At 39.3% G+C, this 23,803-nt stretch overlaps 1 protein-coding gene across 1 annotated transcript in view; it reads left to right on the top strand.

Moving 5' to 3' along the window:
* Positions 1 to 23,803, top strand: part of LOC126204054 (serine protease gd-like) — a 145,106-nt gene that overhangs the window by 42,274 nt on the left and 79,029 nt on the right. Inside the window, exons 3-4 of the mRNA XM_049938477.1 lie at positions 21,282 to 21,470; positions 22,911 to 23,078. Of these exons, the coding sequence (XP_049794434.1) occupies positions 21,282 to 21,470; positions 22,911 to 23,078 (357 nt within the window). The remainder of the gene's footprint in view (positions 1 to 21,281; positions 21,471 to 22,910; positions 23,079 to 23,803) is intronic.

The raw sequence follows: 23,803 nt of genomic DNA, 5'->3' as shown, positions 1-23,803 counted from the left end.
ACAGAGAGACAGGAACTGTCAATGACATGCCTCGCTCAGGCCACCCAAGGGCTGCTACTGCAGTGCATGAGTGCTAGCTAAGGATTATGGCTTGGAGGAACCCTGACAGCAACGCCACCATGTTGAATAATGCTTTTCGTGCAGCCGCAGGATGTTGTGTTAAGACTCTAAACTGTGCGCAATAGTCTGCATGATGCACAGCTTCACTCCCAACATCCATGGTGAGGTCCATCTTTGCAACCATGACACCATGCAGCGCGGTACAGATGGGCCAAACAACATACCAAACGGACCACTTGGGATTCTCTACACCGATGAGTGTCGCATATGCCTTCAACCAGACAATCGTTTGAGATGTGTTTGGAGGCAACCCAGTCAGGCTGAACACCTTAGACACACTGTCCAGTGAGTGCAGCAAGGTGGAGATTCTCTGCTGTTTTGGGGTGGCATTATGTAGGGGCGATGTATGCTGCTGATGATGGTCGTGGAAGGCATCGGAAGAGCTGTACGATACATGAATGCCATCCTCTGACTGATAGTGCTGCCATATCAGCAGGATACTGGTGAGGCATTTGTCTTCATGGATGACAATTCACACCCCCATCATGCACATCTTGTGAATGACTTCCTTCAGGATAACGACATCGCTCGACTAGAGTGGCCAGCATGTTCTCCAGACATGAACCCTATCAAACATTCCTGGGGTAGATTGAAAAGGGCTGTTTGTAGATTATGTGACCCACCAATCACTCTGAGGGATCTATGCCAAATCGCCATTGAGGAGTGGGACAATCTGGACCAACAGTGCCTTGACGAACGTGTGGATAGTATGCCACAACGAATACAGGCATGCATCAATGCAAGAGGACATGCTACTGGGTCTTAGAGGTACTGGTGTGTACAGCAGTCTAGACCACCACCTCTGAAGGTCTTGCTGTATGGTGGTACAAAATGCAAAGTGTGGTTTTCATGAGCAACAAAAAGGGCGGAAATGATTATGTTGATCTCTATTCCAATTTTGTGTACAGGTTCCGGAACTCTCAGAATCGAGGTGATGCATAACTTTTTTTGATGTTTGTCTTAATAAGAATAAATAATGGTATTTGAGTGAATGAATAAAAATGACAGTAGCAATGAAAACTTGTTTATTCATGGGATCTTTGATTAGCAACAATCCAGTGATAATTAAAATATTTGTGCACTAATTACTTCATCTCTTGCAGTTGCTTAAGGTCATGTCTGTGTGGGATGCCACTTTACAGATGCTTTCTTCATTATTAAGACTTAAACATATAAAAGTAGTTAGTAACAATGATTGAACTGAGGTATTCTACTATGAATGCTTGATGCAATTAAATTTTACCTTGTTTAATCAATATTATAAAAGATCATAGTGATCCATGAATGACTCATTCCTGAGTCAACATCTCAGCATAATATCTTTCTGTTTGTAATTTGAAATGTATTATTATGGGAGCAGTTGAATTTTGCATCCATCTTGTATAAAAACTCAGACCAGAAGATGAATACTGAATGTGAAAAACTCTTGTGACACTAGAGACCAATTCTAGACATTGGACTTGCATCAGCAATATAATACACTGACAGAAGAAAAATCATAGCACCAAGGAGGAGTAGTGTGACATAAACAAAAGTTGGTAGGCATGTTTCTACATCTGAAAGCAGATGTTTATTCCAGTTTTACACCAGTCGCATAAGAGTGGCACTATCAGTTTCACCATGATGATGCAAATTGTGTTTCCTTTAAATACACGCTGTTGTGATCCGAGTCTTAATTACCTTTAAGATTGGACATGGTTAGTTGATGTAGTGAAGAATGCTTTTAAGGTGACAGATAACATTAACAACCTCTCATTGAGTTTGAATGATGTCATTTAATAGGGCTACGAGAAGATAGATGTTTCTTTTGTGATACTACAGAAAGAACTGGCAGGAATGTAGCTATTGTACATGATTGCTGGCATGGTCACAAGAATGTGCAATTTCAAGAAGACCAGGCTCTATACAACCATGTGACAGTATCAAGAGGGTAATCTATATCATTTAGCATGTAGCACTGGTGCATTGTACTGAATCTGCAGAAGTGATCTGAACAGTAGTTGGCTCCACAGTGACTCAACAAACTATTACACATCAGTTACTTCCAGGACAGCTCTGAGTGTGAAGTCCTGTAGCATGCACTCCACTGACCCCAAACCACTGCCTTTTGCAAATTCAGTTGTGTCAAGTGAGAGCCCATTGAAGGGCTAGGTAGAGTTCTGTTCTTTCTTATGAAAACTGGTTCTGTCTTGGTGCCAGTGATGGGTATGTGCTGGTTAGCAGCAGACCAGTTGAGAGCCTGGAACCAATCTGTTTGCAGGCTACACACATTGTACTTACAACTGGAGCTATGCTCTGGGTTGTGATTTTGTATGACAGAGGGAGCACTTTTGTCGTTATCTGACAAACCCTAACTGCAAGTTTACATATTAGTTTGATGATTTAACCTGTTGGGTTGCCATTCATGAACAGCATTCCATTTTGTGCTTTCCAACAGGATAATGCTCACCTACATATTGCTGTTGTAACCCAGCATGCTCTAAAAAATATCACCATGTTGGCTTGGCCTGATCAGCAGATCTGTAGTCAGTGAAGCACATATGAGACACCATCTCCAGTATCGTCCACAAACAGCTTTAACTGTCCCAGTTTTGACCAACCAAATGCTACAGATGTGGAACTCCATCCCACAAAGTGACATCCAGCACTTGTACAACACAATGCATGCACATTTGAATGCTTGCATTCAACATTCTGGCAGTTACACCCTTATTAATGTACCAGCATTTCACATTTGCAATGGCTTATCTTGTGCACATATTAATCTATGAAAAGTAAATGGGACAAAACAGCAAATCCTTGATGATTCACTCAATTACTCTAAATTAATAATTTTTTGGTGTTGCAATTTTTTCCATCAGTGTATCTGCATTAGTTGCTTCTAATAGCCAGCTAGTAATTTACTGAGCAAAAATTCTATATAATCACATTAAAAATAGATCAAATTTCAGTCCATTGACATGTCCAAGAGCTGGGCTTGTATCACCATCAACACCAGGATGTGCAATGGCTTTTATCATCAACATGATGCCAGAATTTTGTGTAAAGTTTATTGCTAGTGACAAAATGATTTTACATATTCATTTAATTATTGAAGTGGAGCAGTCCTTGGAATTAGGTTCAAGAGCATTCACCTTGTATATTGTATGTACTTTCCCACATCAGCTGACTCCATGTAAGGCCGCTGGCAGTGAATGGAAGCTGTCCATTTGAAAACAACACTGTCAATTGTCAGTAGTTATCTGTTGTGCTGACATCTCCTCCATCAGCATATGAGTTGGGTTTGTCAGTAGGCCTTAACTGCATGTATGTATGCATGCATCACGGTAAGAAACAGTGTTGCACAATGAACTGGACTATGACTATTAGTATCACTCACCTATCACTGTTCATGACCTCACAAACCACCACCCTCATCCTGAAATACTGGTTGTCAGATGTGGGATTGTGTGTGTTCCTTTACCCCTCAGTATTCCTGAGAAGGGAAGAAATCTCAAAGTCATGCATGGAGTGTAGCAATGATCAATAATATTCGCAAAGTTTGTATGCTGTATCTGAATATGTAACTAGTCCATTGCAATGTAAACAACATTCTACTATTAAAGGATTTTTCTTTAGCAGAGTGATAGAGCAAACCCAAGCACTGAAAGTAAGGCTACTGCAGATATATTAATTTTTGGGTGAATTTGGTAACCAGTCATGATAGGCACACAACAAGATTTGGATTTACAGACCGTTACAGATACATATTTTTTTTCTTTTTTTTTTAAAGATCAGATGAGGGGTCTCAGCAGATTTAGGATCCTGGAGTACCTCTCACAAAGTAAATGGGGCAAAACTGCAAATCCTTGACAATTCATTCAGCTTTGTCAAGTCAAGTATGACCTAAGATGTAGTCGTGCAACTACCTACAATGAATTTAAAAAGTCATTTGCACAATAGTACAAGAAAAAAAAGCACATTAAGATTTTACAGGGGCAACTCCATGGCATTCACATTTTTCATGAAAAATCCATAGAGTACTTTGTAGGTCACATTAGGATATAGTGCCAATTAAGCAAAGAGGAAAGTTGTCTCCTAGCCAAGCTCTACAATTATAGGATTGGATAGCAACCCAGTGCAAAATTATGGAGGAGTTGTGATTGTCTTTGTGGTAGGCCAAGGTGAATCTGTAGCAAAAGTGCAAATGATAAGGAGCAGAGAAAAACGCTACGATGGTACACTGAGGTTATATTTTCTGGTAGCTAACAACACTCTGATCAATGTAGCTGAAAGAGAAATGATATTTGTCATAATAATCATGTCTGCATTGGGACCTCTAAATGTCAGACCCAATGGAATGTTAGTGCTGCTGAGATAATGCACAAAACCAAGTAGCAACTTGGTTATGTTGATCTGAGTGATTTACATTTGCCTGAATGTGAGCACATCTCACTGAGAACAGGGGAAAAAAACTGTGCATATGGACACAAAGATGCCTAAGTACAGGGGAAGTAATTTGTTGCTAACAGAGCTGTGAGAAAAGAGTGACCTGTTAGACCAGAGACATTGTTACGTAGCAAGAACTGTCAGTGTCATTAAAAAAGAGCCAGATTGCTAATGTGAAGAATGTAGAAGCAGACCAACAGGGGTCCCAACACCGAACCTTGGGGCACCCCATAACTAACTTCCTTATAACCAGAAAAGTATGACTTTCCATCATGAACTATTTCTACCTTCTGGCATCTGCCAGATAAGTATGACTTAAACCATGCATGAGCAGTACCACAGACTCCATAGCAACTTAGTTTTTTGAGCAGTAGTTTAAGATCAATAATGTCAAAGGCCTTCGATAAATCTAAAAAGACCCCACAATTTACTTCATTATTATCAGTGGAATTTAGGACAAGTTTTAGAAAGTTGTATATAGCTGTTTCAGTTGATCTATTCTTTCGAAAGCCATTTTGTTCATTGACCAATATTCCACTTTTTTTTAGGAAAGTAGAGTCTTCCATACATTACTCTTTCTATAATTTATGAAAAACAAGATAACATTGATAAAGGCCTGTAGTTTTTTACATCATAACGATCCCCATTTTTGTATAATGGTTTTATAATTGATTGTTTCAGCTTTCTAGGGAAAGAGCCAGTACTGAAAGATGCATTAATTATATCTACAAGTAGAGCAGTAATATATCTGCTGTGTTTAATGATTTTGACTGGGATGCCATCGGTTCCACAGGATAATTTATTTTTTAGTTTGCTGATAGCATTCTCTACCTCATGTACTGTTGCAGGATACAAAAACATAGTTTTGCAATTCAATGTGATGTTATGACTGATGTCTGTATTACTTTGGGTTCGTATGAGGTTTTGAACTACACTTGTATAATGACAGTTGAGTATATTGGCAATGTGTGATGGATCATTTATAGTTTTGTCTTCAGTTTTAATAACAATGTTTTTTTCTTATTTTGCGTCTTCCTAAGTTACTATTGATCACTTTCCAAACTGATTTCATTTTTTTTCCCCCCCTGCAATTATTTCTACTGCAGTTATTACTTTCTTGTATAATTTCCTATAACACTTAACATGTTGTTTCAAAGTGGGATTTTGCCTTGCTGATTTACTTAACATTATGATTTGCTTTCCATATTTTCTTATGCCCTGTTATCCATGTGTTAATTTTGCCTTTTACTTTCATTTTCTTAAGGGGAAAAGCAATTTCAAAGCTATGTTTGTAATCAGCTAGAAATGACTCAAACTATCATGTTTATGTAGATCTCAACTTGTATTTTTTATCAAGGAATTAAAAATCCTAATGTTGTCCTCATTAATACATCTCATGTGGATGTGTTTCTCACTTGGCCTAGAGTTTTTACAGAGTACATTATTTATACTAAGTTTTAGTGCTTTATGATCCGAGAATCCAGTGTCAATCACTTCTAAAACATTGTCTAGTTTATGTAAGTCAAGAAATATTTGCTCTGTTATTGTTGCAGAGTTCTTTCCATGTCTAGTGTATTCAAAGATAGTTGGTGCTAAATTATGCGAACAAAAGACATTGGTCAGTTTTGTAACATTTAAACTATTGATTACTATCAGTCCCTCCTTGTTGTTGAACATTACATATTTCCACACTCTGCCCCTCTCTGTGCATTAAATTTCCATTATTCACTCACTCAAACTACATTCTCCTGAAATAGATATTCTGTCATTATTCTGGTTTTGGTGGCCACTCTAGTTACAGTCCTTTAACTCATACTGTATTTCCTTCCTTCACATGTGAATTGTTATCCCCACCATTATTATTGTCATTTCTCTTTGTTGCCAATTGTGACCTATAACACAATGCATGATCCAATTCTTCCATGGAATCCAATAATGATTCAGGTGCATCAATTGGGTAGTTTGTGCAGATCACTATGACAGAAAAAAAATGCATTGTTTCATTGCCACTTTTGCAGGCAGACCCACTTGGAACTTCATTCGCAATGTAATCTGCTTGGTCTCACTCCAGTCTTTATTAGAAACACGCTTCTCAAAAACACCATAATTTAATAATTTTTTTTATAGTTCTGGTTTGCCCAAGTTTATTGAGAGCATTCTAATCAATGCTTCACAAATTTAATTTTCACTTTGTCTGACATTCCCCAAACAAAATTCTCACTACACAGAGACAAAACATCAACAATGTGACATCTGTTGTCAAGTGAAGATGGTTGACACTGGGCCCTGCAAAACAGGCTCCACAAAAGGCTTAAAAACTTACTAGTTTCTCTCTCTCTCTCTCTCTCTCTCTCTCTCTCTCTCTCTCTCTCTCTCCCTCCACCCCAGTGTTTTGCACGCAGCATTGTAGCATCGTGATGTCTTGTACACTGATCAATGTCTGCAGCCTATTACTAAATACTTTTTTATCATCATCATAGCTCTCAAAGCTATTATTTATGGGTCTCCGTACTGAATTTCAACAAATCCTGAGTCAGAGTTCCCAGTTGTGAACTATGACTTCCTGTTATGGATTGTATCACGCCCTCTGAAGGGTGATGTAAATATATGATTGGATTTTACCTACATTTTGACTCATCTGATTTTGTCTAGTGGCCATTTGCATGTTGCTGCAAAGTAATTCCCTCTAAGACAATCAAAAGTTTATAGAATAGAATAATTTTATTGTTGTTAGGCCATTAAGGCAATAGACAGTCATACATATAATACAATATAATTCATGTTGCAATAGAACAATAGGTTTGTTATTACAGTGTAATATTACAATTGATGAAATCCTACGAGTCATACTTATAACACAATATAATTCCTGTTGCAAAAGAGCAATAGATTTGTTATTAAAATATAGTATCACAATTGACAAGGTCATATATATAATACAATATAATTCATGTTGCAAAAGAATATCTTAGCAGACTTATTATGTATGTTTTAATTAAAAGTGTGTAGCTGGAGTTGTATTTTGTAAATTAGCTAGATGCCTCAATGCATATGTTGAAATTGTTGTTGGTTATTTACTAACATCAGTGTATTATTGGAACTAATTATTTCAGTTACTTTACTAGGGGCCACTTTACAAAACAAACTGAAGGTCTCACTTGAAATTATAAAATATTGGTCAAACTGTGTTGACTTCACAGTCCAGGATATACAGATTCCACCAAATGAGATGCCTGGATTCTAAGTGCCTAAGCAAAATCCTCTAATACGAGACACACCATTCCCATTAGAACAGTAATGTCTTGACTCTTCTGCATCACCAATGGAAGTCCTCAATCGAGGAAACACAGCCCTTTCTTAAAAAAAAAAGGTCATGTCTTGATTCTTGAAGTGTGCAATCTGCTTGGCTATAAGAAAAGAAGCAATGTTCTCACTGTAGTGTGTTTTAACACATGTTCCCATTGGCACTGGTGTCACCTTTAGATTTTCGTGAAATAGGAGGGTGATTGCCATTGCTGCCTTCCACACAGGCACATCTCCAAAGCATTCAGTCATGGGAATTCCATCCACGGTGGCATGGGAAAGACTGGATCCTTAGCTGCCACAAGAAACCCTGGGCCACTTGCAGTGCCTTTTAGCAGTGCTGACAATACACAAAGCATGCAGCACAGTGTCCCTTCACCCTGCCCACTTGTGGCACAAACTCCCATTGGCACTTTTCCTATTAAATCTCAACTATGCTTAGTCAACAAGTTCTGTTGTGCATAAAATGTGGTTATAAAGCATTGATCAGCTAATTCTAAATAAAGCTAGCATTTTTGAAACAAAAGGAAACAGATACACATATTGAAGGAACTCAAATGTCTTTCAGCATCTCTGTGCTGTAACTGAACACAGTTGTGTGTTAAAAAATACTGTTTGACTGAGCCAGTCCCCTAATGAAAGGCAAAGATCTGCAGCAACATTCAATGTTGCACTAGCGCAGTGCCTCGATATGAGGTGTCAGTTGTGCCAGTTGGGATAAAGGATCACATACGTCCTGGCTGAGTGATGAGTCCAAGTGTCCCATCCACCAGTGTATTGTCTATGTGGAGCTTGGCTAGCAGTGCCTCATCTGGTTAGTCAGTTACTGTTGTCTCCTTTCAAGGGAAGAATTAGTGCTTTGTAGTGCCACTCTAGTCAATGGACACACAGTTGTTGTTTGATCGTCGACACAGTCACCTTGGAAGGGGCTGGCCATGATAGCCATAGTGTAAAGTTGGTGAAAAGGGTCTGTTAATAGAGATGTTAATTGTGTGCTATCAGGTAAGTTAAACAGAGGTGCCAGGCACTGCTTCTACCAGTTGCAGATTTTGGATGCTTCCCTACAACTGACTGACTGATTTTTAAACCACAAAACAAGCAACACTTCATTGCATGAAATGGCAAACATTATGTTAACAATTTTGGCCTGCATTAGGACAGGTGGCTCACTATTTGTTTGCTGTTGTGGTGCATGACTTTGCCTTCAAGTTTCATATATTCAGTGGGCACAAGGTGCCAGCAAGCTTAGAAATTTTGTCAATGGTAGAATAGGTTTTAAATTGTATATTTTCTGGCATACTTATTCTAGTAGTGGTAATTTTCCTGTAACAGCCACTCAGGGCTGTGTTTTGAAGCGAGTTTTACTGAAGCGTTCTAGCTTAGCTGTAAATCATGGTTTGTTTAGATCAGCTGATTTAGAGTTGAGAATGAGAGCTTATTGTTCCTTAATTTGTTCAACCTCAATGTTTTATGATCTTTTTTAAAGAAAGCTTTCTTAGGATTTTCATGTTTAAATAATTGTAATTTTCTGTTAAAAGCCAAAATCCTTTTTCCTGTACTTCTTTTAGTAAGGATTGTATGGCTCATTTGCTGATTGCTAAGTTTTATTACCTGTAGTTTCTTATTACAGCCAGATTGGTAGAGAAAGTTTTGATTTTAAAGCAGTTTTCTCAGTTTTGAATTTCAGCGTTATTGACCACTTCATATGTTATGGTTCTGTATTGATTTTATGTATGTATGTGTGTGTATTAGATTTATTCTCAGCCTTGTATTTGTTAATGTACATGGTGACCTAAAAGTCTGTTAACATTTGATACTTCAATACTTCAGAGTAATGTAGGTAGAGAGGTAAAAATTGATACAAATACTTGAAATGACATGGGATTTCATCGAAACCAAAACATTGCACAAAATGACCAGCGGATGGCACCTCATATGATACAAAAGCAATAATTAGTATAACAATTGATTTTTAGCAAAGCTAATGTGCTTTATAACAAATTCTCATCACATCAGCTGTCATTCATCTGCAGTACCTGTAGTCATGAGACAATGTTGTGAACAGCACTGTATAGTATATCAGTTGGTATGGTGAGAAATTGCTATCGGATGTTGTCTTCCAGTGTCCCTAATGAGGACAGATGATCATGTTAACTTGTGACTTCAGTTAACCCTGCAATCAATAATCACATGGATTGAGATCTGGGAACCTGTGAAGTCGAACATGATGGAAGTGGTGACTCAGCACGCGATCTTCACCAAACAATGTGCACAAGAGATTTTTCAAGCATGTAGCAGTGTGAGGTAGAATGCCATCCTACATAAAAGTTGTACCTTCCAGCAGGTGTTTATTAGCCAGGCTCTCCTCTAAAGATTTGTAAAGGGGCATCTGAATGTCTGTGGTGGAATTGCACCCCATTCTTCCTCAAAAGCTGAAATCACAGAAGGTAGTCATGTTGAATGCTGAGATCCGTAGTAGTGAAGTTGATGTTCTAGATCATCCCAAAGAGGTTCCTTCAATCTCTGGTCAGGCTTATCTATTTCAGTATATTATTGTCGACAAACCATTGCCTCAAAGATGCTGCTTTATCACAAGATACATGCTCATGCTGATACAGTCAGTTTTCATTTCCAAAGTGTTCATCTGCTTTAAGGTGTACACAGTGCAGTAAAATGTGTTCATATCCTTCTACAGTTAGCATTTTATTAAGCTTGATAAAGAAAACATGCTCTAACCATCAAAACATCCCCACACCATCAACACCACCACATTCTCCTCCTCCTCCATACTTTAGAATGGGAGGTAGCATTCACCACTCCAAATCGCCCATTTCCAGTCTTCCCCTGCCCAGTGGCATCACTCTTTACACCACCTCAAGCATCATTCGCATTCAATACAGTAATGTGTGGTATATGAGGAGCTGCTCAACCACTGCACCCCATTGAATGTAGCTCCATACTCACATTGTGCTAATCGGATTGCTGGTAGCACTTTGTACCCAATAAACAACTCCTACTGCTGATTTCACTTGATTCCTTACAACCAGCCCCTGCAATGCCAAGGTTCCTTGTCCATCAGTACATGATGTCTGCCTAATCCTGGTTTAGCTATGGTTGTGGTTATTTCTTCACATTTCCATTTCACAACACCAACAGTAGATTTGAGAAACTTTAGAATGGTTGAAATATCCCCATCACTGAGGTGACATCCAATGACTAGTCCACATTCAAAGTCACTGAGCTCTCACAACAAAGCTATTCTCTGACTACTGATTTTCTACTGGCAACATACTATCAAGCTCACCTCCTCATTATACCAGTGAGTGCACCACAAAATTCCATTCACACAACCCGTTAAACATGTTTGCATTGTGTATCAATTCCCACTGACAGTCAGTCTTACTAATGTGTTTTCACACAAGTTGCCAAAGTTTCTTGGGAAAATACTTTTACATTAACATACTCTTGCTGTACTCACTCTTTTTGAGGTAAGTTGGTGCACCCCCAAAATGAAAGAGTAGCACTTTAACTATATTCATAACTGTTTAATTTATTGATTTGAAGAATATAATAATGTTTGCACGCTCTTTGAAATATGTTGAATAATATTACACTCCTGGAAATGGAAAAAAGAACACATTGACACCGGTGTGTCAGACCCACCATACTTGCTCCAGACACTGCGAGAGGGCTGTACAAGCAATGATCACACGCACGGCACAGCGGACACACCAGGAACCGCGGTGTTGGCCGTCGAATGGCGCTAGCTGCGCAGCATTTGTGCACCGCCGCCGTCAGTGTCAGCCAGTTTGCCGTGGCATACGGAGCTCCATCGCAGTCTTTAACACTGGTAGCATGCCGCGACAGCGTGGACGTGAACCGTATGTGCAGTTGACGGACTTTGAGCGAGGGCGTATAGTGGGCATGCGGGAGGCCGGGTGGACGTACCGCCGAATTGCTCAACACGTGGGACGTGAGGTCTCCACAGTACATCGATGTTGTCGCCAGTGGTCGGCGGAAGGAACACGTGCCCGTCGACCTGGGACCGGACCGCAGCGACGCACGGATGCACGCCAAGACCGTAGGATCCTACGCAGTGCCGTAGGGGACCGCACCACCACTTCCCAGCAAATTAGGGACACTGTTGCTCCTGGGGTATCGGCGAGGACCATTCGCAACCATCTCCATGAAGCTGGGCTACGGTCCCGCACACCGTTAGGCCGTCTTCCGCTCACGCCCCAACATCGTGCAGCCCGCATCCAGTGGTGTCGCGACAGGCGTGAATGGAGGGACGAATGGAGACGTGTCGTCTTCAGCGATGAGAGTCGCTTCTGCCTTGGTGCCAATGATGGTCGTATGCGTGTTTGGCGCCGTGCAGGTGAGCGCCACAATCAGGACTGCATACGACCGAGGCACACAGGGCCAACACCCGGCATCATGGTGTGGGGAGCGATCTCCTACACTGGCCGTACACCTCTGGTGATCGTCGAGGGGACACTGAATAGTGCACGGTACATCCAAACCGTCATCGAACCCATCGTTCTACCATTCCTAGACCGGCAAGGGAACTTGCTGTTCCAACAGGACAATGCACGTCCGCATGTATCCCGTGCCACCCAACGTGCTCTAGAAGGTGTAAGTCAACTACCCTGGCCAGCAAGATCTCCGGATCTGTCCCCCATTGAGCATGTTTGGGACTGGATGAAGCGTCGTCTCACTCGGTCTGCACGTCCAGCACGAACGCTGGTCCAACTGAGGCGCCAGTGGAAATGGCATGGCAAGCCGTTCCACAGGACTACATCCAGCATCTCTACGATCGTCTCCATGGGTGAATAGCAGCCTGCATTGCTGCGAAAGGTGGATATACACTGTACTAGTGCCGACATTGTGCATGCTCTGTTGCCTGTGTCTATGTGCCTGTGGTTCTGTCAGTGTGATCATGTGATGTATCTGACCCCAGGAATGTGTCAATAAAGTTTCCCCTTCCTGGGACAATGAATTCACGGTGTTCTTATTTCAATTTCCAGGAGTGTATATGAATAGTCAACATATGTTGCTGATAAAATTTTCTGTATTTTTTAAAACCTGGCCATCACTCTAAATGCTCTTTCTGCTCCCCCCCTCCCTGCTGATGATACTGCAAGTTAATCCCCAACAATTATTGTGTCATCAATTGCTGTCATCTTCAGGTGAGAGCCATTCGCAGCCGAAACCTGGACAATCCGGTAAGGGAGGATCATTTCAGAAGTCTTGGTTGATCAAATATACATGGCTAGAATATGAAGCATCTACTGAAAACGTTTTTTGCAAAACCTGTAAAGAGGCAGATGCTAAAAATCTATTACAATTTTCTTAAAAAGAAGAAGATGCATTATTTTCATAGGGTTTTCTAACTGTAAAAATGCTTTGGAAAAATTCTGTCTTCATATAAACATGTTTATGCATAAAGAAGGTGTTCTGAAACTAAAGTCTATCACTAAACGAAGTGTGGCCTCTCAATTGAATGAGTCGTTAGATAGTGATATGAAGAAAGGCTGTTTAGCTCTTGAGACAATTTTTACTACCGTGCAATTTCTATGCCAACAAGGACTATAAGATGTAAACTCAATTTTTTTTTTTCAGTTGTTGGAACTCCAAAAGAATGATATACCTGAGTTTAAAGATTGGTTAGGGCATTCAGGGTATAAGTGGACATCCCACTATATTCAAAACGCGATCATTGATCTCCTAGGAAAGTCTGTGTTGAGAAAGGTATTGGTTTCAACCAAGAAGACTCAACATTTTTTCTGTTATGGTTGAGGAAACAAGTGATTCTTCGATTCACAAACAAGTGTCACTCTGTATTCATACTGTCAATGATTCCTTAATCATCAACGAAGACCTTATTGGCTTATACAAGACCCCCAACACTGAATCACAAACTCTGTTTAGTATTTTAAAAGATGTTTTTGCTCATCTTGATTTGTCAGTGAATAACTTAAGAGGACAGTGCTATGATGGTGCCTCGAATATGAGAGGTAAGTTCAAAGGACTAAAAAAAGTTAGTTTTGGATACACAACCAAAAGCATGTTATGTGCACTACGTTCCTCACAGTTTAGACTTGGCAGTTGTAGACAGTCTCTGCCATATTACATCTATGAGCTATATTATGGCCTTAACCAAGGACTTAATAAACACTGTAAGGGAGTCCAACAAAAGGTTGGGACTTTTCTGGAGCATACACTGTGAGAGCACCAACAACCAAGCCAGTCTACGACCCATTTGCCCGACTCGGTGGACCATGCGAGCTTCTAATATCTTGAGAATATTGAAAAACTTTGAAGAACGTCTAGAGTTTTTTGAAACATTTTCTGCAGAGGACAAAACAGAGGTAGGTTTCAAATGTGCAGGCTACCTTGAGTCAATGTTACAATTCAAGACTTATTTCTTTTTACGTCTTTATTGCCATGCAATGAACCCAGTAGAGGATGTCAATGAAAAAATTCAATGCCCTCATCTAAGTGTTGCTGATCAGGAAAAAATATATAAATGTAAATGCCGCCTTATGCTAGGGTCTCCCATCAGCTAGTCTGCCTGGTGCAATTCTTTCGAGTTGACGCCACTTCGGCGGGCCATGCACAGCAGAACTGTGGTTGTGCATTGTCTTTCTTTCATGGTAATGTTATCCTCAAAATTAGAAGCTTGTCTGGACAATCTTGAAAAGTCACTAAATTCATCACACAGTTCTGCCACACTCAGGAATTCAGAAAGAACATAGTCTTGAATGTACAAACCAAACAGAGCAAGAGAATCCATGCCAAAAATAATTTCACTGTCATGCGAGCACAAAACTGTCTAACAAACTTGTCTCAGTAATGTTACCAAAAGTGGAACAAAGGCAGCAAATGCCTAAGACAAGGATGTCATGTCGACCGTAACCAGTTGCCTGTGACTTATGAAGCTTGGACTTATCTAACAGTTTGTAAGTGCTCCTATTCAACAAGGTCATTGATGCACCAGTGTCTGACTGCCTGCATATTTTGCAATTACCAATCTGCAAAGTGACAAACATCAACCTGACCCAATACTGAATGGGAGAAGTGTGTGACTTCTTTGCTGTTGCACAAAATTTGCAGTGTGTAGCACTAGAATGACTACCAGGCTTTGAAAAAATTGCATTAACATTCACGAACTGATACTTTTGGGAATGTGCTACGCGCATGTTGGACTTCCATTTCTGGAAACTAACAGCTTGAACAAGATCATGTTTGCCACAGTGATAACACTTACCATCATGACAGGGGTACACATGGCACTTGTGTGCAGTGAAATACAGAGGGCAAGATTTAACACCAGTTGACTGCTGCCTAGCATATTGGTTTCATTTATGTTATTGCCTTGGTGGAGACTTTGTGTTCCATGGTACACAAACTATGGGCACAACCTGTCATGCACTACTTTGTACTGCACAAATAGGATTGGAATCAGTTGACTATTGCACTGTCATACGAATCCTGATGCTCCACTAATTCCAAAACCTGCTGCAAACTAGTATCAGGATATTTTAAAATCTGTTTGTGCATGTGAGGATCTAACACATTATGAATAATAGAATCCCTGATCATGGCAGCACTATAATGATGTCCACATTCACACTTAAATTTGCAGTTGTGTGTAAGCCCTTGTAAGTCTGCTGCCCACTACTTATGAATCTATGTTGCCACCACAAATGAAAGAATTTGTAACGCACAGCTGCCACATTAATCTGTCCATCAAAGTATTTGTCTAGTGCAACAATTAATTCTTCATAAGGGACACTTTCAGGGCAGGCAATGGGGAAAAGTTTGCAGGTGAGCCTGTGCACTGACACACTGACTGTTGCAAGAAAGTGAGATAGGGGCAGGCCACCTTTAGTGTGATGCACTATGAAGAACAAGTTAAGCTGTGCTCAATCTCAAATCATCCCTCATGTGTTGAATCAAAAGCATGGAATGGTGTTATGTAAAGAGGCACAGATTGCCGTGGCAGTGTTAAAGTTTGTGGGGGTGGTGGTGACATGTTTTCTTGTGCAGGGAGCAATCTTGTCACAATTTCCATGAGCTTCTGCATCTGCTGCAGCTAAAACTGAACAATATGTATCACTGACAGATCTTGCAGAGGTCTGGCCATGATCAGTATGCACAACCAAAAAGCACAGTTGTTAGCATGCTCACACAAGTGCGCCCACACACACACACACACACACACACACACACACACACACACAATTGTTTTTAAGTTCACAAAGGGGCGGATGCTGAGGAATAGGTAGGTGCTGAGATGGAGAGGAAAATAATGAAGCACAAGTAATGTGTATGTCACTATGCTTTATGTAACTTCAGTTCAGCAAGTCTGTTCCTTGAAGAAGCAGCTTCATCATAGATAATAACAGAGAAGTGAGGTTAACCAGTAGGCTCTGAATGCACCACATGAACTCCTCTATCTGACTGGTCTGGCATTGGTGTGGTGTCTTCTTATGTTGGCTCAGTGGTGGTGCCACTCATGCATGCAGCAAAGTGTTTGAGCCAGATGCAAAATGGTGGGATCAAGCACATGAATTAGTGCCAGCCTCTTGTTTTGACTGCCTGACAGTGTCAATAGTGTATGACACCACGGTTTCCCTGCTCACTACCTATGTATTGTGTAACACATTAGAGAATGGGGATCAAACAGTGAGCTAGTCAAACATAGTACAAGCTATTAGTATTGATCACCTGCTCATCCCTCATGACCCAACATCCATCACTGCTCATCCTTACCGAGCAGGGTAGAACAGTGGTTGGCACATTGAACTCGCATTTGGGAGGATGATGGGTCAAACCCTTGTCTGGCCATCTTGGTTTTCTGTGATTTCCCTAAACTGCTGGGATTAGTCCTTCAAAAGAGTCTGGCTGCTTTTGTTCTCCATCCTTCTCTTACCTGAACATGTACTCTGCCTCTGAATACCTCGTTGTCAATGTGTCATTAAATACTAATCTCCTCCTCCTCCTCCTCCTTGCTCATCCTGAACTAAATACCTTATTGAAATCCTTTTATCCCAAACAAAATTCATGAAATTCGCAACTTACAAAATTGATGTAGTGATAAGTCCTAATAGAATGGTTACTAGCAGTTTAAACCACATAATTTGAATATAAGTTATAGAATAAAATACATAGCCTTGACAAAAATTAGTTTTGTTTGACCTAGTTTTCTGTCATTCATATTTACAGTTTCCTTTATCACTGAATACCTAATCCATGTACTATCCAATGGATCTACCACATTCATCCAGTGCAGCTTTGTTGGGCAGTAGATGCGTGTGATCAAATTTGATGCATTGTTCTTGTACAGTGCATGTTGAATGGCCTGTATAATTTTTACCCAGTGCAAAGAGCCATAGCCTACAAGAAAATTACTTTTGTATTGTATTATGGTTGGGCAAAGTGCTGTTACTATTAAATTGTTTTTTTAATGCTAGAAAAACAAATATAATTAAATAGTAAATGTAATGGGAAGTGAGTGTAAGAACTGAGGTCTGTGAGGAGGCCTCTGTATGATGTTCGGTTAACTTACTTGTCTTGATAATTATATTGTACTTTTGCTGCATTGTGTACATTAAATTAGAATTGTTGGCATGTTATCCTTCATGCCCTAGCCAGCTGGCTGTGACAGCACTACTCTTCTGCTAGTATTTGGCAACAGGGTGCAGTTGGTGGTATTTGAGGTTCAACTGGTGCCATGCCAATGTGTGCTGGGGCAGCATGGGATAAAGGAATGCATCACCTGCTCTACTACGAACAAGAAACATAGCCTGAGAACAGTGCTGTGGTCAAAGTGAAGCAGCCACGAACCCTGCAGTGTGGCATCAGCTCTCAACACTGGGGGTGATGAGCCTGGCATGATGACCAAGGCTGATGGTGGAAGCAGGCTGAGCTTGGAGATATGAGCAAGAGCTGTGGGATACAGCACTGACAAGTTGGTACTCCACTGGAGGCCATGGTGGTGTAGCAGCCCTTTTTCTGTTTCCGCTTTTTCGTCTAATAGGTGAAAGTTTGATTTTATTTTTTACACATTGACTGTCATTGAAGGGTTTTACTTTTATTTAATATTGTCCCGGCTAAGTATCAGTTTCATTACTTTTAAAACCCAATGTTAAATGTAGGTCACTACACGTATAGTCTTCCCAACTCTGAGAGAAAAAATCTTTAGTAGCTTTACTACCAATGTTTACAGATGACGATTCTTTAACCTTTCGTTCAATTGTTTTAGTTATGAATTGCTAGTTTGTTCTTGGCATAGATCACATAACCTTGATGTTAATTAATCTAAGTTAAATTAATGTTCAAGACTTGTATTGTATTTCAAATTAACATCATCAGATTATTGACAAGAATTACTAATAAATAGGTTCACTCATGCGATCTCATTCAAAGAAGTTCTTTAATTAGATGTCTAAGTAGGATTCCCACAAGCATCAGAGATGTTAGATAATATCCTGTCACTTTTGGTAAACAAGTTATTTCTATTTAATATCCGGAAACTGTCATCAACTATGATCACTAGACGCATGAAGTTAGTTTCCCACTATCACAATTCAAAGTCCAAATCTGGTTAAAATTCTCAATTCAGTAAAGCATTTAAATATTCACATGAATTTACATTAAATCCAAAGAGATTACTATTCACCTTCCCATTTACCTAATCTGATAAATGTCCAAATTAAAGTCTTGAATTGACAATCCTCAAAAACGATCTCATCACGATCTTTTCTTGATCCCCATTTAATAAAGTCCCAATTGTTGTTCTCTAAAGCTGTATGTCCTAAATAGCTTCCGAACTAGAACAGACTAGAGACTGGAGTATCGTAATTACAATGTATGGCTATTTATACTTTAATAAACACTATCTTTGGTGTCCCAGACCTACGTTCTATGACTATAATATTGATTTTCTTACATATTGGAATAACTAATATTTTCTACTGTTTTCCCCCTTCCCATGTTTCTAAAATTTATAATTAAATATTCCTTTTCTTTTCTTTTGCTTTCTATACTAGATATTTCCCTCTATTTGTTTTTTATTTATTTTTCATAATTCCTACTTGTGGAGGGACTTGAGGCATTGTAGGTGTTACAGTGGCCAGTGGCAAATGAGTCTGGGCAGCAGCACCAGGCCTGGTATGGGGCAGTGGCCTGACTCATTTGGATGGCGCATAGGAAGAATAAGTTGTCACAGAGAGCTCCAGCTGGAACTGGCAGCCAGTCAGAGATATGGTAGTCGACAGCAAAGGGCTCTCAGCTGGTGGGTCGTGGAGCCGGGATATTGGACTGACTGATGTTCGGCATGGAGCATGGCTAAGCAGTATAAACACAGCAAATTGAGAGGACAGTCAGAATCTTTCCTGGTACCAAGAGAGGACAACAACTTCAGTAAGATATGCCAACAAGACCTTCAGTTGCTACAAGAGAAAGGAGCACAAGGAGTGGACTTTAGTGGCCTGTAATGATTTTTTTGTATTCTGATGGAAGCCAGAGCTGTGTGAGTTGAGTACAATGTACACTCAGCAGAGATAGGATTGTGCCTTGAGTGTAACAGTTCATGGTTGTTACATATCACATGACAAGGCTGTGAGACTGTATCATGCATTTAAATTGTATTTTTTCATATGCTGTGGAATTGTGAGAGTTTGCCGAGATGAGAGCTCTGTGAAATTTTGTATGGAGATAATTATGCTATGAGCTGAGATTTGTGTGCCTTTGTGTTATTCTAGCAAAGGAAAAATTCTATCTCTGTGCCAGTGATGTCAGTTGTAGCAAGTAGATGATGGAGGGACTGGTTAGTAGAGAGAGATTTCATTGTATGTAAATGACTGCCATATTGTGAAGAGTTAAGGTATAAGGCTGTTTTTACTGTTTGTATTTTCTTAGTCTGATTGAGAGATAATTATGGGCCAAGAGGCTGAGTATTGTTATTTACTAATTGTTTATTGTTATTTACTAATTGTTCTTGCTACTCCCCCTTATGGTGTCATTTGGGGAGACATTCAATATTGATTTGTTTTACGATTGTGCTGGAAGGGATTATATTTGTGTTACTCTAGTGCCCAGTTCCTCAAGAACTATACTTGGGTAAAAACTTAAAAGTTTCTTTTGGTTACTTTCTATTCTTGTAATTTATTAAAGAAATTGTTGTTTAGTAAATGTTATTTTTGTTAAAATAAGTTGACATCTCCACAATGCCTTGTCCAAACCCTGCTCCATCGACACCCTATGCTACAATTGCACATAAGGATATTCTATAAAACACATGTGAAATTGTGCAAAGTAAGATGCTGATGTAGTCTCCAAACTGACAAATTTGTCATGCTTATGAAGGTGAAGATTTTTTTAATGATTTGGAAAGAATAGAGGCAGCACAGGTTGTGAAGAATGGCCTTTGAAACTGGATGTATTGCACCCATCAGCGTGTTTTATCACTAGGTGGTCAACTCTGTTCTTTGTCACAATTTGGTGGTGCCCATAATTTCAGCAGACAGATGGTTGGAGGTCATGCCCATGCAAAATGTGCAGAAGTTTGAAGCAGGGTGTGTATATAACTGCATTCACAGGTGACTAAGCATCTGGATATGTTTGGCATTGGTTTGATAGGTTTTTGTGCCCTTGATTATTAAGATTGTACCATCAACATACATTAGTTTTCAAACAGTCTACTTAAAAGTAATTTAAAAAATTACATTAGATCCAGCTTGTCATGTTACTGCATTCCAGTGGTGAGGTCCACGTGGATTTCATTTTAAATTTTTAGCCTCCTGCAGCGACTTCTGGCATAAAACTTTGCTCACCACAATGTGAGCTCTTTGAATGAAAAGAACTGTTCAGCTGTTACATTCACTCTTCAAGTGGTAATCAATAGCAAAAGCAGCACTGATAAAAAAAAAATTTAAAGCTCTGATTAGCAGTTAAAAATTAAGACAAATAAAATTACAATCTGGTTACTTCTGGAGACACATTAGCTTCATAATTTGTTATGTGCAAGATACTGCACAATGCTCCATATTTAAAATGTAATAAAAGCTACTAAGCAAGTTTTCTTTGTTGTTACTTTGGAATTATTCAGTTAATTGACTCTGAGGATGGCTTGAGTTAAGACTGATGCTATTTCATCTTTCGTTGTTTCTTTTGATGATACTTGGTTATAAATGATAATACAAAAAATCACCAGTAACTTTCATAGCAGGGCATCCTTTAAATTAAGTTACTACGAACCCTCTTTGCCCCATTGTAGCACATTTTAAACATTTTCAGCTATCGGAACCCTTAAGACATGCAAATGTCACTGTGTACAGTAATCAGTAGGAAAACAAATGACAACAGGTAGACTATTAATGTCATTATGCCTAATATTAGTACTAACTGCATTTTCTTTTTAGTTACGGCAAACACTGTGACAACCATAAGGGTGGAGCACACTCTACTTGCAGATGTAGCACCCTTATCACCTGGCAAGGACTCTGGGAACAGGCCATCTCCAGAAGTGATGACACAATCTTCTGGAGACAATGCATCTTTACTCATAAAAAATCCACCTACAGCCTCTACTGTGCCATCTCGTGACATAGGTGAGAATGTAAACCAGTTGCTTGAGCAACACAAATTGCTATTTACTGTGGCTCAAAAAAAATCTTTTAATAATGTATCAACAAACCGATGAAAAAATAGGTAACTATAAAATTTCAAGCACTGGTTGTACAATTCTAATATTTAGTTCATGTGCATAGTTTATCAATGGAGCACTTTATCATGCCTGTGCTTTCATCCTTAATATCCATACTGCCGCTGTGCATACACACTATAATTATTATTTCATTTGTAAGTGATTCATGGACAACAAACAATTCAGACAAAAAGAGAATGAGTTTTCAAAACATGCTGCTACATAAGATTAGATGGATAGATTGGATACCGTAACTAATGAAGAGGTACTGAATTGAACTGGGGACCAAAATTCATCACATTGTCACTAAAAGAAGGGCTTAGCTGATAATACACATTCTGAGACATCAAGGAATTTAGAAGGAGACAAAGTTCAGAGAAATGAAAAGATTCACGTTGGACAGATGAGTCCAAAGAGTGGAACAACAACATAAATAATAACTGGTGAAAGAGCAAAATTGTATACTTACCAGTGATATATTCAAGGTGTGCATAAAAAAACCAGATGGGCTGCAAGAATTTTAAAACTGCAGTTGGCACAATTGGAAAGAAGGAGGTGATCTTTTTTAAATTCAAAATTAGTGATTAGTTCCTTAATAATGTTTCCTAACTGATTAAAGCCCCATACTACACTGGGACTGAGTTGATGGTCTTCCTTAGTAACATGGACATGTATGATTCATTACCACCTCACAACTTCCATCTGCCAGTACCTCTCATCTGTTTTAAATTTCTCAGACGATGCCGTACAAGTCTTTCTGGAATAGCAGTCCTGGACAAAAGGATGGTGTGGAGAATGGCTTAGCTACTTCATAAAGTGAGTATGGCTTCTGTCAAGTATGGAAGATAAGAAAGAGGTACTAGCAGTGGGCATATCTGAGGTAGTTCATGAGTTGTCTGATTGATTGTCTCATCATTGCCTGATAAGTCAAGGGTGCATATTTGAGGGTATCTTGCACCATTTCACAGTGGTGTACGTACTGCTGCAGGATAAAATATTAATTCTAGAGCTGCATAGTGGTTCTCACTGCAGCTGCATAGTGGTTCTTGCTGCACAATAGTTGCTCTGCTTTACTGTATAAATGTCCTGTTGGCCCACTTTAGATTATTCAGTTTTACTGATTGTAAGGAAATGACTTTAGACTTCAATGTTTAGATTCATCCCCACTTTTCATTTATATTTTTATTTTATATCAGCAATATAAAACCAGTAAAGTTTATTAAATGCAAGCTTCCCTGTTGCCAGATAATACTTAGACCATAAAATAAAGAATTTTTCTTAATTTGATGTTGCCACAAGATACAATAATTTTAACCAAATAAACTTAAAATTGTAATGCTTGCAGGATCAGTCAGTTGTGGAAGGGCCATAGTTCCTGTTGAACTTGTTCTGAATGGAGAATATACTCCAAGAGGAGAATGGCCATGGATTGCAGCTTTATTCAGAGTGACGAACATTGGACAAGACTTTACTTGCAGCGGAAGTCTCCTGAATAGAAGGACGGTCATCACAGGTACACAGTGGAAGCAAAGATGTCAGAAGCAGTGGGTACCCCAAATGGCAAATAGCTTAGGCCATCTGGTCCCCCCCACCTCCCCCCCCCCACCCCCACACACACACACACACGTACCTTTTCTTTTTCTTCTTTGTTTTCTTCCATTTACCCAAGTGGAATTAACATTTTAATATTACTCTATTTATTATTAAGTGTACAATATATCTTGATCATCTGTCTTTATTTTCACTGTTCTTGTGTGCTGTATGTTCCTGCTTCCCTTTCAGATGTACATTCATTTTCTAAATTATGTGGTAAATCTATGTTTTGAGGCAGCAATAAAGTTCTTCAATGTGGGGGGGAGGGTCTTTATTATTAAACTGAATCTATCTTTAAACACTTTTGCTTCTATGTTTGGCTGTGATAGGGAACTATAACACTGAACATATAAACTGATATGCTGCATTTGCACTTCAATAGCATTTTCTTCTTTCTTGCTCTTATGAATGCATTTTCAAAAAATGTCCTTTCCCATTATGATACCAATTTGTTATTCACTACTATGTAATAAAATACTTACCAATTGCATACCTAAAATTCAAATGCCTGCTTTGTCAAGGTTTCATTGAGAATATGTACATTAACTGTGGCCATTTCTAAGTAGATGATAAATTTTTCCAGGAACTCTGTATTTGTAAAACATGTTTGCTGACAAATGCTGCCAGATTGTTCAATAACATGTT

This window comes from Schistocerca nitens, chromosome 9 (assembly GCF_023898315.1).
Source record: "Schistocerca nitens isolate TAMUIC-IGC-003100 chromosome 9, iqSchNite1.1, whole genome shotgun sequence".
Classification (NCBI taxonomy): domain Eukaryota; kingdom Metazoa; phylum Arthropoda; class Insecta; order Orthoptera; family Acrididae; genus Schistocerca; species Schistocerca nitens.
The sequence above is the reverse complement of the archived record's forward strand: the minus strand, read 5'-3'. Positions and strand labels throughout refer to the sequence as shown.